Source organism: Carassius auratus, chromosome 42, assembly GCF_003368295.1.
Source record: "Carassius auratus strain Wakin chromosome 42, ASM336829v1, whole genome shotgun sequence".
NCBI lineage: Eukaryota > Metazoa > Chordata > Actinopteri > Cypriniformes > Cyprinidae > Carassius > Carassius auratus.
The window spans coordinates 16,369,919-16,388,246 of record NC_039284.1 but is presented as its reverse complement, the minus strand read 5'-3'; the positions used below and the strand labels follow the sequence as shown (position 1 = coordinate 16,388,246).

Here is an 18,328-nt window from a genome sequence, read left to right as displayed (position 1 = left end):
AAAACATAAAAAAATCTTAGAAATTGCTGTGCTTTGTTTATTAGTAATATAAACACAATGTATTAAACTTCCACCTCTGTGGTAATGAATGCAGTCAAATAGCGCTGCAGTTCCTCACACGGCCAGCAGGGGGCTCTAAAGTCAAACCGCAGCTAGGAAAGGGAGAAAGGCGCATCAGAATGAAGGGGAGGGAAACTTCAATTTGGCGTCTGGCGGTCCGTTGAATCGCTTAAGACTCGCTCTGTCTGTCTGGTTGGCAGCACTGCGGAAGCTGCATCTTTGTATTCCTTTCCCCCTGTTTATTTACGGATCATATCAATGGAAAATAAACCGAGCTTCGGAAGAAAGCGACTCGACGATACTGGATACAGTAAATACCTGGATACAGTAAAGTGAGGAGACGAGCGTCTGTCATCAACTTACACTGCGAGACTGGATATGTGACGAAAGATATTTTACTAGGGGAGTATCATATGATGAGCCTTGTCCCATTTCATATTCGATATGACACGACAGGTTATTAAAATATTAAGGTAAATACAATGCACTTTAAACTTTTTATCATGTTCGCACTGAACTAAATTGTTTCAGATTTAGTATTCCTTCATATGTTTAGCCATGCGTTTCTACCTTTTATTAGTGAATTCGGCACTGGCAGGGCTTGCTTGCTTGTTGATATTTATAGCACCTAAGATGTGAAGAATGTATCTTATGCACTTGGGAATAAACTTTGGGAATGTCCTGTGATTTGGGAACGATGGACAACGGACCCACTATCGTCTACGAGTGGCTGAAAACCCTCCAGCTGTGTCAGTATGTGGAGTCATTTGTTGACAATGGTTATGATGACCTGGAGGTGTGCAAACAGATAGGAGACCCTGACCTGGATGCCATCGGCGTCTTCACTCCACATCATCGGGAAAAGGTTCTCCGGGCTGTGGAGAGACTCAGAGATGAAGACAAGAAGGTGGCACCGGGACTGTATTTCACCCTCGAACCCCTTCCACATGGCACATGCCATCAAATTAGTGACTGCAAACAGAAATGCACCAAGTCATGGGTCAATTCTACTTGGGACAGGCCCAGGATTGGACTCTCTAATGACATCAATGCTCTGGAGAACCACAAGGAGCCGGTGGTTTATCCTAAACTCAAGCTGAAGATAATGATAAGGGATAAGCTGGTGAAGGATGGAATTGACCTGAGCAAAATGCCCTACTCGTCTAAAGTGAGTACTAACCTTTACGCCATTTTTGTTACAGTCACATCACCTAAAAATGTTTGCACTGTCTCTTTGTTTTCCTGCTTTCAAAGGTTACCTTGAAATCGACCCACCTGACGTGTGTGTGTGTTTAGTCTCGTTTTTGGAGTAATAAACATCCAAGGAAGTTTTGTGCATGCAAAATGTGTCTTGTAAATGTCATTCATTCATTATATTTACTTGTGCATTGGCGGTCGACCGATACGAGGTTTTCTTTTAATGGCCAATGCTTTAGTTTCAGTGCATCATTCTCAGGTCATGTACGATGCAGATTAGTTTTTTCATGGGAACAGATTTGAAGAAATGTAGCATTGCATCACTGGGTGCCGTCAGAATGAGAGTCCAAACATCTGATAAAAACATCACAATAATCCACACCACTCTTGCCCATCAGTAAATGTCTAGTGAAGCGAAAAAACAGTGTGTTTGTAAGAAAAAAATCCATCCTTAAGACTTTTTTTTTAACTTCTAACCAATGCTTCTGGGTAAAATACGCATCCTGTATCCAAAACATTGCTTTCTCAAGGTAAAAAGTCATCTCAGCTGAATCAGGAGAGAAATATGCACAGCACTGTTCACAAGTGAAAAACGTTGAAGTTCATTAAATATCTTAATGATGGATTTATTAAGTTGTGTGTATTATTGTGATATTTTTATCAGCTGTTTGGACTCTCATTCTGACGGCACCCATGCACTGCAGAGCATCCATTGGTGGAATGCTACATTTTTCCAAATCTGTTCTGATGAAGAAACAAACTAATTTACATCTTGAATTATTTAGAGTGGCAGCACAGTCAACATTGTACAGTATGTATCTTATTGTGTTCTTATCGTAAACTTGAACTTATTTCTGATGTCTTGCTGGTCTAGAATAGTATTGAGACATGCTTGATGCTTTCCAAGTCAGATGATTTTATCCAGCCAGAGACGCTGAAGAATTAGACAACCTTAATTGAAGTCGTTATTTTCTTTAGTGCACTCTGGGACTTTGAGAGCAGGTGAGTCTTGGCTCTAATCGATAACCTGGAGAACAAGAACTGTAATCCATTACCTACACTGAATGCTATTAATAGAGTGATTTATTGTACAGTTATCTCCATTGAGCATCATCCAAAGCTTCTAAATAATGAGAAGACTAATGCAATGAACGTTTAATGTCTCGTAAACATTTCTATAAGTATATTTGCAATTGCACTTGTCTCTTTTTACATGATCAGACTCAGATTTTGAATTATGGAAGTGATGTTTTGGATCTTGAGATGCGATTAGGGCTGCATAACTCTTTATATAATAATTTAGTTTCAGTATTCATTTAAATGAACTTATTTTGCAATGACTGATTAAAGCATATGAAGTGCAAACTACTTCTTTTATAGCAGCCCAGATAATGTTTGATCATTTCAGACATTCACAATGTATGTTTGTCTTGTTTTCCAGTAAAAATATCTGAACATTATTAAAACAAGATATATTTATTTGAAAGGTAAAACTGCATATTAAAATGTATCTTCAACTTTTGACACTATTAGCAAACTGAATTCTGATGTTTTTGCTTACAATAAAAAATGTAAAGATATATTATTTGAATGGTAGTCTTTTTTATAGTACACAACTGTGATGTTTTTACTGGAAAAATTAAAAAATACTGATTAAGATTTATTATTTTTATTATAATTTTTTTGTCATAGAGTTCCACATTATAAGTAACATTTACAATTAAATATAAAGGTCACACTTTTTAATATATTAATCTATTCCATCTCCATCTTTTATTGTAATGCATAATTGTTCCTCTTTACATCAGTATATATAATAAAAATAATAATTAAGATAATTTTTTTCTGCAGTATTTATATCATAAAGTTTTCACATTTTAAATATAAATCACATTTATAGTTTAATATAACAGGTGCACATTTTTAAATAAATTGATTTTTAAATCACCCTCAGTTTTTTATAGTATTGCATTTAACTATAAAACATATATATTGTTTTTTTTGCATTGGAGTTTGACATTTAATTCATAAATTACATTTATAGTTAAATATAAAGGTAACACTTTTTTATGTTTATTAAGTCCATCTCCATCTTTTATTGTAATGTATATTTTTTCCTCCTAATACCAGTGTATAAATAATAAAAAATACAGTATTTCTGCCATAAAAGTTCTGCATTTTGAATATAAATGACATTTATTGATCAATATAAAGGTTACACATTGTTAAATAAATTGAGTCCCTCCCTGTCTATTATTGTAATGCATATTTTTTTCCTTGTCATATCAGCATAGATAATAAACAGTCTCCATGAGCAGACAGGGACTGCTCCGTATCCACCTGAAACCGTGCGGCTCTCTGAGCACTTGTCGTGCCTCTGTCGTGAGCTGTCACTGGACTCCACCGCCGCTTTTGTTCTTGTCCGAGTCGTGTTTCCATGATGCCGTCTTATCAGCACATTTATCAGCGTTGAGTCTCTGGTGAGGGATGGCTTCATTGCGCTTTGAGTTTAGAGAGCCATTTAATGTCTCATGCCATGCCAAAGTCCTCATTATCATTACTGTCATTTGCATTTGTAAAGAGTGGCCCACTTTTCAAATGTTTTCACTTGCTTCCTTGGTTTCACGGTATGCGAACCACTGCCTCCCAAATTGTCTTGCAAATTGAGATGCATTTGTGCTGCAGCTAACAACGAAGTGTGCTTTAGTGCGCTTGATTTAAACATGCATTTGTGGTTTTCCAGGTTTATTCCAAAGCGTATCCATGGACTGAGAGGAATTTGAGCTGAAGAACTTTAGTTAGTTAAATCATTAAGGAAAAGTTACCCCAAAATGATTTACTTACTCTACTGTATCTGCTATATCTTTAGCTGTTATATTTAATAAAAATTAAAAAATAGGATTTTGTTTTTAAAAAATATTCTTGCAGATAATTTGAGTTCATATTGACCATAATCTGATGAAAATCTACTTTGCCAATTCTTATCAGTTTGAAATGATAATTTTCACATTAGATTCATAGCCAAATTACAGGAGGGTAAAAATAGCAGCATCATCTTGAGTAAGGCATGCAAATTATGGAGGAAAATTTTGAAAAGTGCTTTTTCCCATTTTAGAATAATCACCAATGGCACATAATGCAACAGAGACTGTTAAAGTCCACAGATTTTTACTAATAGACTAAGAGTGAATCGGTGGGCGGAGCTAAACAGGAAGTGCTGTCAAAGGAGGCGGGGTTTAGCCACACTATTACATCATAAAGTGGCACATTCCACAACCTGTCCTTTTGGCAGATTGGCTTTAAGAGAAAGCTTTGAGTGCTGAAACCTACAGGATGTTTTTATAGTACAATGACTTCTTATATGTCAAAAGATCGAAGGAATTTGAATTTCTCATTTCATGAGCCCTTTAAATCCAGTATGGCATGTAACCTGAGTAAGGTCTGTATCACGCTGGTCATATGAGCTCCCTTTTGGTACTTTTATGATATTTTTATGGTCCATTTTGGAGTTTAAAAAACAATCCTTTTGTATTCTATGGAATAACAATATTAATAAATAATGTGAGAATAGTCTTTTTCAGTGAACTATTATTCCTCAAAAATGGAGTCTTAGTAGATATGGACTGGAAGAGATGATCTGCTGATTTCTCTTGAGACGTCCAGCCAGCGTTTAGTCTGTTTGGATAAGTCTTGGCAGTGGGAGCTTGATAGTAAGTGCTGCTGGTTTTCTGTCTGACCTGTATTATGAATGGATGAGTGGCTCCTGTGCTGGCGTATACTCCGATGAAAACTGGCGTCATTCTCAGACTGGTGTCTTTCCACAAAAGCTTGTGTAAGTGAAGCGTGTGTCACAACGGATGAGTCGTGTCTGGTCAGGGTGAGTGGGTCCTTGTGGCATGTGGCAAGAGAGATCAAGGCATCAATTGCATATTCTTTCTGGCTTCATTAGTGACTTCGGAAGGAGCCCGTCTCTTTACATTAGGAGGCAGCATTCTGATTTTTATTCTACATGGCACTCTTTTAAAAAACTGAAGTGTTTCATTTCGTTATGCAACTATAAGCTCAGGTTGAACTAACCATTGACATAACTCTTCCCTCCCGTTCAGATATAAATGTTTTCATGAATCTTCTGGCTTTTTGAGATGAGCTGTTTTGCCTGATGGATTATTGTTGAAACTATATTTTCTGACAAAGCCTCTAATCTGGTTACGCTGTAATTTAATTTACATTTTTTTGGACCCATGTGGCTTGTCAACATGCAGGGCTGTTGCTTAATCACTTTTCTTCATCATATGTGAGTTGTGTTAGGAAACGCTTCACACTTGGACTTAAACATTAATAATAATAATTCCAATTAAAATAGTTGGGTTATTTCATTGAAGTAAACCAAGTCAGCCTTGATTGCGCTGTTTAAAACAAAACAAAACAAAGTAAACAAACAAAAAATAAATAAATAAATTGTTGCAATTATTTGCCACAACTTCGAATTTAATGAACAACTATTTATTTGTTTGTTTACTTATTTTTGAGAACATTACACTGATAAATTAAGTGTTATAATAACTTTTATGGATTAAACATAATTCAACTCAAATATTAAAGTTGTCAGTACATTTTTAAATATAAAAAGTACTTTTTACATTGAAAAATGTTTTTAACAGTAAGCTGAATTCAGATTCAAGGCTTGCATAGTTAATGCTCTTTCTCTGTTTCTGATGGATAATTCAGGCACAAATGGGAATCCCTCATCAGTCATCATCCACTTTTATTTTGCCAATTTTTCATTGAATATGGTTTGCATTCAGTTCTTCATAGAAAGTGGTATTTTGGAGCTTGTCCAGTTACTTTAATTGTATGTAAAAATGCAACTTGCTTGGTTTATTTTGGGTTCCACAAACATTTCCAAGACTTTCAGGCAACCCAGGGTGAGTAAACGAGAGCAGAACGTTCATTTTGAAATGATTTTTTCACAGATAATGTCTAACGAAGAGCTGACTTCCATGCAGATGTGTGTTTTCTGAGGACAGAGAGAACAGCAGCACACTGATTCTCTACTGGATAATGTTTCATAAAACATTCAAGCACAAACTGTAAAGTGCAGCATTCTAGAAAGCATCGTATGAGTCACAGCGGACCTTTTATTAGACCTGAGCAAAGGGTTTTTGTGATTTCAATCATTTCTCTCAGGTGTCTGTCTGGCAACGGCTGCAGAGACATTTCAGAAGTTTCTCTGAATGACCCGTCCTTTCAGGACAAACTACATCGTGTTTTGGACTCATACTTCATGTTTGCTGTTTTTAAATCCGTGTGAATCTGTTCTCCTGTCAGTTTTAAAGAGGAGCAGAGACTTGGAAGGCAACGAAAATGTTATCAGAGATGTGTTTTCTGAACGAGTCTGACAGAAACTCTACAGAGGGACTTCAGAGCTCTTTTGAGAGGATTTTGCGTTTTAAAAAATCCCTAACCAATAGTACTGCGTTTTGGCACTTGACACCTTCATGTCTGAGCTCAGATGAATGAAGTTTCTTGGCTCTCTGGATGGAGGTGCGCTGTGACCTCTGTGTGACCCGAAGGTTAGGGGTCAACCGGCCTCACAGCTGTGAACCCAACACTTTAAGATTACTGGATTTCGAAGGATTAGCAGCCAATATGAGCGTTATTTCACATGAACTTTTGGCCTGACTACAACAGCAGCGCTTTAAACCCACTTAGACGTCTGACTGGTGATTATAGTGCTGTTTCTCGTCAGACTTCTGATAGCATGAAGCAGAAGTTAGTTAACTATTCTTGTATGGAAAGCTATACTCAGTCTCAAAGAGTCAGTGTGTAAAGTGACATTTGGTTTGTGATGCATGTAAGAGCATAAATGTGCTTCTGCAAAACTGACCCACTCTAATCTGCATTATATATATATATATATATATATATATATATATATATATATATATATTGAATAACCATGTGCTGTTCCTGTTTGGATAAATCACTGAATTAATTAATATGAAGTTCATGGCAATATGCCTTTTCTATATGGTCATATTGGCCAGTTCTAGTGTGTGTGAATGGATTCAATTGATGTAAGTTTGAATCACTCTTGAATGCACCATCAGTTGTAATGTATGGATGTTTGGTGGTTAATTATTCAGAGGCAGGGTGTTTTGCTCAGTGTTCAGCATCTGTTTTAGGTTTCTGTGAGCAGACAGACTGAATGGAGATCCTCTTTAATGCACACTTAAGCCGAACAAACACAGCTGTGTGTCGTGATGTTACTGGCTGCTCAGAAGAGCTCTTCAACACAAGAGTCGTGGTTAAATGACCCTCAAACGTCTCGAGAGTTGTGCTACACACACAAAAAAAAACATGTTTCAGTGTCAATTCAAAATTGACTTTTTTATTTTTGTATTCATTTTTTTACTTATGTCCCGGCTCTTCCTGTGCACAATTAATGGGCAATTTGTGCTACTGAAAATGTGTCGTTTTTAAATAAAGAGATGTTGAGAGATGTTTTGTCTTACACCTGAACTCAATGGTAAGTCCCAGTGATCATAATAGCAGAGTGGAAGATCATAATGATGTGTTGTTATTTTGAGGACTAACACATCTTTCCGCTCGGGTGAAAGCTGCTAGTTATCTGTGACTGTGGTTTCCGCTGGCGGACGGACGTTACAGTCAGCGGTCGGACGCTGTGGATGTCCAGCACATCTCCAACTAAGAGTCAAGAGTTAATCTATAGATCCATCCCCTTCAGCACTCTTCAAATCACACCAAAACAGATTTCTCTAGAGACTTAATGGTTTTCATAACGCTTCATAATAGCCTGATTGAACTGCTAAGCAAAATTGTAGTTAATTTCAGTGATTGATAATATAGTGAACACTGTAGTCTAGCCTACATTTTGTTATGTATGTAGATTAATGCTTGATATATATAGAAAACATGAAATCTATTAGGCTGAAACAGTACAGAACTGCGTTAGCAACAAGAAGGTCATGGGTTTGGTTTTTAGGGAATGCATGAATTGAGCAAAATGTGTAACTTGAACCAGTGCAGTGTTAAGCCTATCCAGTGCATAAATGGAAAGTAAATGGGCATTTAGGTATTTATAGTTCCAAATATAAATGAATAAATTAAATATGTTTTTTGTTCTATTGCATTATATTTATTTATTTACATTTTTTATTTATATTAAATATTTAAATTACACGTATTCCTTTGGCAGATGCTTTTATAATTTTTTTTATATATAATTAATTTATAAAATATTTATAAATAAATATATTGTAATACATTTTAAGAAATTAAAAAAAATTGAATGATAATAAATAAATAAATAAATAGATGTGTGTCCAGCTCTCACCTGGTTGCTAGTTTAACAAACTATTTATTTCTTAAAATGAGCTTTTTCCAATGTTTGGTTAGTTTGATCTTTTTGTTGTTGCTTTTTGGGTCTATAGAAACCCAAAGCTACGTAATTTTAATTTTCTTCATATTTCAGTTTTTTTGGGAGATGCTAATGTACATGTGGTAAAATATTTGTTTATTTGGCATTTTTAACAAATATATGTATGTATGTATTTATTCTTTATATATATTAATAATTTAGTATAATGATAATGGTATCTATCTGGCGATATTTTAGCCTGAGAGTCCATTTCTTTTCATATATTAAATTGCCATGTATATTAAAAAGATTATAATAAATTGTGATTTAAAAAATATTCAAGATATCTATGATTTTGCGTTTACAGCTCAAACATTGCAAGTTTAACAAGCATTTTCTTTAGTGATGTTTGGTTGGTTTCATCTTTTAAGTGTAGTTTTTTTTTTATCTAGGGACCCAATGCATTTGGCCTCCCATTTAATTGCCATTTTCTTTATATTCCAGATGTCAAATCCCTTCCCGCTTCTTTTGGGAGCTGCTACAGTTGCTTAATGAAATGTGCAATATTCATCTTTTCTTCCACATGCGAGGCTCACTTTGTTCAGTGGGATATCAGTCGGTGTTCATTTCACACTCGATATTCTGAAGCAAAGCGTGCGTGTGATGGAGAAGACAACCGTAATGTACTTGTCCTCTGAATTCACATGTAAATATTTTCCTTTGTCTCCAAGAGCCGGGGCCCCAGGGAAGTGTCCTGTCACACAAAACCCTCTGATTGGACGAGTCCCTGCTGCCACAGAGCGCTCTGTCATCTGTACTGTACCGGTGTCTTTCAGAGAAAGCGATCGGCCTGTAGTTTCAGCTCCTCTGGAGAGCAGCAAGCGCTTTCAGACAGGAGGTGTCCAGCAGAAGCTGATCTGTGAATGGGGCCCGCGGCCCCTCGGTTCCTCACAGCTGACAGCTGTGTGTGTGTCTTTTCAGAGGGACGTTTGAGAGATGTAAAGCTCATGCCGGCTCTGACCCCCATTCTTCATGGAATAATAATGTCTGCCTTGGTTTCAGAGCAACAGCTTGAGCTGGAGCATTTAAAGATTTACTCTCATGCTTGTTTCCATGAGCCCAGTATCTCTGAAAGAGTCGCTTGTTTTGATGGCAGTATCCTTTGATAAAAACAGCCTTAGTAATAGACTATATTGATAAACCAGTCTTATCATAAACACGCTTTATTTTAATATCATTGAAGCACTATTATAGTTTTTATTAGGATTTTGAATAATTTTTTTTTTTTTATTCAAATTTTAGTCAACGTTTTTGTCATGTTTAGTTTTAGCTGTTTCTAGTATGTCATTTTTTTCTTACTAATTTTTAATTGTTTGTTTTAGTAGTTTTAGTCAAACAATAATATCAAACTAAATAAAAAGTAAAAATTTTGCCTTTGCAACTGTTTTTTATTTATAATTTTTTCAACATTTCTTTAACTTCAAGAACCAAAAAAAGTTTATTTTTATTTTTTTATTTTTTATTTTTCATTTTTTTTATGGTTTTAAATCGAAAACTATAATAACTCTGCCATACAAATACATTGTCATATTATTTAGTGCATTGATTTTATTGCACAAAAACTGGTTGCTACTGTAGCATCATGGCTTATTTATTTCGGGATTTATTTATTTATTTATTTTTGCAGTAGGCCTACTTAACCATTTTCTATAATTTTTATTAAAAAAAATTGAATGGGCGATTTTTCTAGTTAAACATTGTTATATTTTTACTGTGGAACAACAATTTTGCTTATGTTCAGCAAAACTGGCCGTCATATCTACGCATGGATGTGAACGAATATTGGCTTTTGTTAAGTTGGGAGTCAAGTTTTGGTTCATGAATAACAAATATATGAGACATCTTTCTGTCCTTATTTGTTGTCTGTAAAAGTACAACATGACTAGGATAGTCCGAATCACGAACAAATGACTCTTATGAGTGATTATTTTTAATTAATTAGTTAAAAGACTCTCAAATCACCATTGGACTCATGAATTATCAGTTTGAATTTTCAATTTGTGTAATGATTCATTTACTGAAAGATACAGAATTAGATTTGTTGTTTTTTTTGTAATAAATGTTGCATGACATGTTAGCACATGGTTTTGTTTAGCATATACAGTGCACTGAAAAAAAAACTGTCCTTGAAACAATTCTCACTCAGAGTCTGAAGTTGTACTTTCTTGTCAAATGTACCCAATGCAACTTTGGAAAATATTTTTACAGTGAAGTTATTGTTATCAGAGATGCTTCCATTCGCAGTTTCTTCAGTGCATGCAAAACCAATGAATATCATATGAGAATTAAATCTCTATTTGTCTGTGGCAGTTCCAAGCATGTAATTTGATGCTCTGTGGTGCTTTTTGATCTTTCAAAGGTTTTCATTTTAATGGATTAACGCTGCGTCTGCAGTGAACACTTCGATTTAGCGCTGCGGCGGATTGAAGGAGAGAAAGTCTTCGGCTTTGACGACACTTCTCCCTCACACAGTTGAGAGGTGATCTGGACCAGTCCTGTGTCTGTGCACTTTTGTTTCGGGGGGACGTGTGCTTGCACGTCTTAGTCGGCTCATATGTTTCAATCCTGCTGGTTAGGAAATGCTACCATAACTCAAATTCCCGGGGTCTCTGTATGATTTTGCTGGAAGGTGGGCAGAATTTGCCACAGTTTCTCTTGATGGGACGGACAGAGCACTCCTTTCAGATTTGGGACACAAGGCACAAGGAATTTTCCATAAGCTAAACTGTTTGAGTTATAATAGATGTGCTATCTTGGATTCTAAATAAGGACATGCCTGAGTCTATTGTTATTTTTAGTGGAGAACCGATGTTACTGGTCTAAAAACTAGGACGACGATGGTTGATATATCTTTTATCCAAAGCGACAAACAATTTTTACCTATTCTAAACATTTTTAAATCAGGAACATTTTACTTGAAAGTCAAAATGACTAAAAGACAAAGTAAATATATTATGATTTTAAAATATAAAATAAGAAATTAAGAAAAATAAATGTTTTCCCTTTCTTCCTTTGTTTTTTGTCTTGATTTCCAAAACAAATTAACTGAAATTATGTCTTAATTTAATGTAAATTACATTAACTCGATATGCAAAATGACATAAGATAAAATAAATGAACTTTAAATGAATATAATAATAAACAATAAAAAAAGAAAATAAGAAAACAAAACTTTTTTTTTGTCTTGTTTTCCGATATAAATATTTTCAAGAAAATAAAAAAAAAGATTTATTTCAATTTGAGGCAAATTGACACACAATACATTTTTCTTAATAAATAAGAAAAATAAATGTTTTCCTGTTGAATTAAGTTGATTTTTCTTGTTTTAAGCATAATAAAACTAATTTTGATAAATGTCTCCGAATATGTCATTTTTATTCCATATTGTTTCTTGTTTCAAAATGTTTAGATATTTTACTGGAAAACAAGACTTTAGCTTTTTGCTGTGTGCTGATTGATTGATCATTGATTGATTGTTTTTATATAAAACTAATTAAAATGATTGCAAGCCAAACCTAAAATACATTTTGCATTCTTAGAATAACATTCTTTCCTGTATGAATCAGTTGCAGTGTTCTTTGAAAGATGGAACCTGATTCTCGGTTCTAAACACATGTTCCTTGTGCAATCATATTCCCAAATGGGATCTCAAGATGGGAATATTGAGCCGTCTGGCCAGTCTCGCACCTCTACTCAACTCACAGCACTCACAGTCCACCACCTGTCCTCTGTTCACCTCCAAACACACACACACACACACAATGAAAGAAACAAACAGCTTGTTCTTGCGTTCAGATCTGTATTCCCTCATCTTTGTCCTCATTTTGTCACATTTCTTGACATGTACCTTGAAATGTTGCTTGTAGAGCATTCTCAGTGTGGAGCGAGAGGAAGCTGCAAAGTGCTTTTCATGTACCTTTGTCTCTTGAGACCGCAGACCATGCAGAGATATACTTTAGTTTAAAGAAAAGTTGTGCATTTGTATCTGTGCTTTATTGGATAAGCAGCATAAAGGACAGGCTAATATATCATCATGTATCATGAGTTTTATAGAGAGATGTATTGGAATCCCGAAGTTAAAATCCCATGCATTTTCTCCATGGACATTGATTTTTAGGGCTAATGTATGACCCTTTCAAGACAGTATTGTGAACATGTCATGAAACATGTCATGAAAGGGTGTAAAGTGATGGTGTGAGCCATAGTTTAATGGCTTTTCCACTTTACACCACAACATTTGCACCAATCTCAGTCTCTGCACCGCTTATTTGTATTTATTTTGATATTTCACAATGAAGTAAATTATATTTTATACTTTAATTTAAAATACCATAGGGTCAGTAGCTTTATGCTGTGTTTTATAATGAATACTTTATCATGTTTATAATTCATTTTAGACCTGATTGGTTAGAAATGGCTATTTAGATAATTTAATACAAATAATTTAATAGTTGAATATTTTATTTTATTTTATTATTTTTATCCCAGCTCAGTTTGTAACATAAAATTTTGTTTGTTTGTTCATTTGTTTGTAAGAACACCACTAAAAAGTGCAAAACTGGGTCAAAATAAAATATTTTAAAAATGAAATATTTTTTTTAAGTAATCTGCTGAAAAGTGCAAAACCGTGTTGCTTTCATTAAAATTGCGTTGTTTTTTTTGTGCATCTAGACAGCGACATTGATCTAATTGTTTTTGAGATGGGACTGTCTGTTTGTTCGACTAGAGATACTTGTGAAATATTTGAGAAACTTGTTTGATGACAGTTCCCTTGTAAAATCAACATCAGCACTGCTGAAGGCGGTTTCAGATGAAAAAGCATCACAGCTCATGCTCAGCTGCCACCTCTTATATCAGCTTCATTAAAACGCCTTATGAATATATAACATGCTTCAATAAACAATGATGCATGATTTCATAATGCAAGCATTATTCTAAAGCCACTGTCTCTCTGAACTAAATCTCCAGCGGGGAAATGAGGTCTTATAAAGGGTTACCAGACATGATAAAAGACCTAATGGTGAAGGATTAAATAATCTTTTAGAAACAAAAAGATTTGGTGATGTCTCTGCGAGCAGGTCACTTTCACAGCCTCTCTGTCAGGCCACATCAGAACCCCTACAACATCCTCCTCTCCCTCTGGATGTTCACAAATCAGGCTTTTTCTGTGACCATTCTGCTCTGAACAATGCTAAAGCTGGTCCCGGCGTCTAGACGCTGTGTGCTGCATTTCAATCAGGCCGAGAGAATAGCCGTCAGCTCACAGACACATGCTAGTCACATGGCTCTTAATCAAAGCGCCAAGACTTGAAAGGGAAGGCGTTCCTGCGCCGCTGTCGAGAGAGAGAGTGTGAAAGCTGGAGATGGTGGTAATCTGTGGGTGTGAAGAAGGTAAAAGCTGAAGCGGAAGTGTCATTAGAAAGGCACAAAAGAGAGGAAGCTGTGTTGTGTACCTGTAATGCTGGAGAAGAGGGGTTTTGTGGGAACTGAGAAGCTTTTATAAACGACCCATGTTTCCGCTAATTCAGAGTCGAATAGTAATGTAACTGACAAAACTCTGAATTAAAGAGGTGGTTCTTTCAGTTAATCTGAACTGAAGATGCCTCACACACAGGAAGTTCAATCAGAATTAGAATTCGAATGACATGAAGTGGAGTTTACTGAATTACATTGTCTGTCTTTCTGTCTATCTGAATATTTATTGGTCTTTTCTTTCTTTTTTTATATTTGTTCTTCTGCCATTCCCTCATGTTATCATTCTATTGTTCTTTCTGTCATTGCATCGTATTGTTCTATCTCAATACCTTTATTTCTATGTTTGTCTTTTTAATGTTCTTTTATGACCGTTTATATACCTCCTTACATTAAATGGAAATTGCAGTTGCAACTTCTTTTACAATTTATTTAGAATTCAGGTATTAAATATAAAAAATATTGGTTGGAAGCCGTCTAGTTTAGTCTTGAGTTGTTTTTGTATTGATGAGGGTTTCATGTGCTGCTTTTGTCTTCATTAGAAATATTTAGAAATGTGTAGGATCGTTCCGCTTACAGCAGCTGTCACGTCTGGAGCAGCTCGACTCAGCCTGATCACACTTCTCTATCTCTCTCTCGTTGAGTCGTGAACTTGCTCATATTTTTAAACTGTGTTCTCAGCTCAGGCTATTTTTGTTTCCATGTAAAATAGTCTTTATCTGCAGAACTAGTCCTCGGGCCAGGCAAATCTTCCACTAGAGATGAAGGAGGTCACTGTACTGGTTGAGCTGCATCAGGCAGTGCAGCACTATCCGACTGCAGGTTGTGCTATCGTTTATGCATGCTTGAACACTGTTTAATGGAAGCTTTTATGAAGTAACTGTTATTGGTTCACCGTGCAAATGCACCTGGTTTAGCCCACAGTCCTTCATGGTCAGAGAGCTGCTGATATGCTGACATGGTCCTTGGTTTCTTCTGTTAATCCTCTACGAGCTTGAGCACTTTATAAAACATGGCTAAAAGGAAATGTTTTTCTTTTTTTACGTTATACTTTTTTACCATGAGTTTTAGAATATTAGCAGACGGCTCGCCATCATGCATAATGCAAGGGATTTGAGGTTGCATTTCTAGAGTCTTATTTTTCTAAGAGACCCTTTGGAGTGGTCTTAGGACTTGGAGATGTTGCTGAAAGATTCCATACCGATCATTTTTAGCCTTTTGACCATATTAAAGATTGATTTTCAAAAGAACCATTTTGATCAAACCAAGCAGATTTAAAATGATTCAGGTTCAATACAAGTTATGCTTGATTTGGGGCAAAATTTTGATTAACATATACAATTAGTTTAAATAATTCCCTTTTGTCTTTAATATAAGTTAAAGGTTACAGAAAGGCATGTAGAATTTAAAATTAATGCTTCCGAATATAGAATTTTGAACTTCCACAGGAAGTTGAATTGAAATATTAGGAAGAACAATGTACTTAATTGCATAAAATACACTTATTTAAATGTATAGTCACAAGACATAAGTTATGTATTAGCTTGATCTTAAAGTCATAAAACTGCTTTCTAAACTTGTCTTTATAAAGTTAAGACAGCGAAGACACAAATGTAAAATTGGACACAATTTTGCATAAGTTATTAGAACATTTTCAACATATTCAACTAATCATTGATTATGTCACTGATTAATACTGTAAGTAGGTTAAGTACTAATTATTATTTAGCTTTTGCAGTTTTAAATATTATATATTTATTCATAAACATATACATATAAATACAGAGCTGCTTTATGGAAAATGAAGTTGTAATTCTAACTGAATCTGTTAAACACTGTTGTTGTTTTTTCATGTTTAATACTGTAAAGCTGCTTGCTTTAAAGCAGTCTGTTGCATGTTTTATATAAATAAATGTAACATGACTTTACTGGAGTTATGATTGCAGAGTAAACATATCTACATCTCTATTATCGGATGCTTTCTTAACTGCTTCTTTCTTTATTTTTCAACCACTGCTTCCATATATATATATATATATATATATATATATATATATATATATATATATGTATTTGTGTGTGTACATATGTGTATGTGTGTAGTTTTATAAAACTTTCAACACTCCACTGGTTCGGCTTCATTTGCAGTGAATAGTTTCGCATTTTTACTAAAAAAAGATCTTTCAATTAAGGGTGTGTTCACTTGGTTCTTTTGGCACAAAGAAAAGACATTATGACATTTATTCCTGGTTTGCTTAGCATTAACACTTGTCATTTTTAACACCCAACATAAAGATACAAAACCAATGGCATACATGTACGGTTTTCACAAGAACTTATTATGAACATTATGTTTAAAACCCAATTGAATGAGATGAGATACACCGGGTCAGCACATATTTATAATTTTGTGACGAGAAACCAATTACTGTCCCTCTTTGAGCCAAAGAGAATGAATCAGCTTGCTTTAGCACCCAGTATTTATTAGAAACCGCTCTACTCCATCAGCTCCTGATGAACTTTATACCAGACGGGTTATAGATTCAAGATTGAGCAGCTCTGTCTGAGCCTGAGCAGACGTTATAAATTTCTGTGTGCGTGCAGCTTCCAAACAGACGCCGAATGTGTTTTATGTTAGAAATGTGCCTTGCGTGAGAAAATAAAGACTCTTGGGTGTATGAAATCACACGTTATAGATTTTAATCTCAATTCATGCACCAAAACAGCTGAACCTTCCAGTTTGTTTTATTACTATAATTAGGATGCTAAGAGGTTGCGGCTAGTTGCTAGGGTGTTGCTATGCCATTGCTAATGTGTTCGGAGTGTTTTTATTAGCATTTATATAGACTTACAGGCTGTAAAAACTTTTGAGTGATTAATATTACTTCTGAAATGACTTAGGTCATTTTGAAGCAGTTGAGCTTGTTTTCAAAATGACTTGAATTAGTGATTAATTGTGATTGTTTCTTTTTGTTAATATTCTGTTAACTCCCAATTATCCCTGTTTCTGACTCTGTAGCGAACACAGCCTTCGGTATTACAGCTCCTAGGTGTTTGGGGGTTTTAGGGCCGTTGTGAATCTGCACTGCCTTTCTGGCAGAAAATTGCTCTCTCAAGTGCTCTTGTGCCACTCGCTGGAGAGCTCTTCCCTCAGCCAATCAGACGCTCTTGTTTACAGCCTCTTTCCTGCATGGCCTTTTCCTTTCATCAGCCCTTTAGAGCCTCACACAGTCACACACATGACGAGTGCAGCTGTTCTGTGAGGAGCCGTGCACAGACACTATATTATTGTTCTACCATTTTTTGTTGTATAGTTTTAAGCAGTTTACATTTTCTCTGAAATGCAACATTTTTAAGCATTTTTCATGTGTTGAGCATGCACACTATTATCCACATTTATGGTAGCTTCTAAATTCTCTAAGAATTGTAGTACATACAAAGTAAAGAACATAAAATGGGCCTACAGCTTCTGTTAAAAAGCCAGATGTACAGTTAGTCGGTCTGTCATGAAGCGTTTGGAAGCAAATGCATCGTCTGGAGCAGAGCACAAATGATGGAGTAAATGCTGACATAAACGTGTGTCTGTATGATCTCACATGTTGAGGATCTGTAGTTTTCATCAAATGCCACAGTTGAGTTGCATGTTCACCCATCAATCTCATGATTCGTTCCAACATGCCTTTTTTTCAACTTCCAGTCTGTCAGTGTTAGAAGAACCTCAAATTTCAACTATACATCTTTTTTTTTCTTTTTTAACTATGAAAGGTATTATAATGTTATAGTAGAAACCAAAATTAAAACAATGGGAAAACCCTTAAGATAACATGTAGAAAGAAAGAAAAAACGCATCTTAAGCATGCAGAATAGCATAAGTGGATAGCATAAGTGGACGATTAATTGCCGCTTTGAACAATTACATATTGTTGCATCCATAATTGTAATTGCGTTTAGAAACTCGATTAATTGTGCTGTCCAACTGTCAGCTTACTTCTATACTTTATTGCATGGGCATATTTACATGCTTGTAATCCTGCTCATCTAAATGAATATGAAATATTTATGTATATGTACATGCATGTAGTGCATACAGTATGTAACACTGCAAGTTAGACTGAAAACTCTGGTGCCAGTATTTCACACTCCTTTTCACAACCCTCT

The 18,328-nt window shown here is 35.2% G+C and overlaps 1 protein-coding gene across 2 annotated transcripts in view; it reads left to right on the top strand.

The window, feature by feature from the left end:
- The first annotated feature begins 223 nt into the window (after window positions 1-223).
- The window catches only part of sash1b (SAM and SH3 domain containing 1b), a 73,507-nt gene continuing 55,402 nt past the window's right edge, over window positions 224-18,328 (top strand). The window contains exon 1 of one of the 2 annotated variants that reach the window (XM_026230097.1): window positions 224-1,228. In XM_026230097.1, the coding sequence (XP_026085882.1) occupies window positions 737-1,228 (492 nt within the window). In that variant the 5' untranslated portion in view covers window positions 224-736. The remainder of the gene's footprint in view (window positions 1,229-18,328) is intronic. The other variant, XM_026230094.1, reaches the window with a different exon arrangement.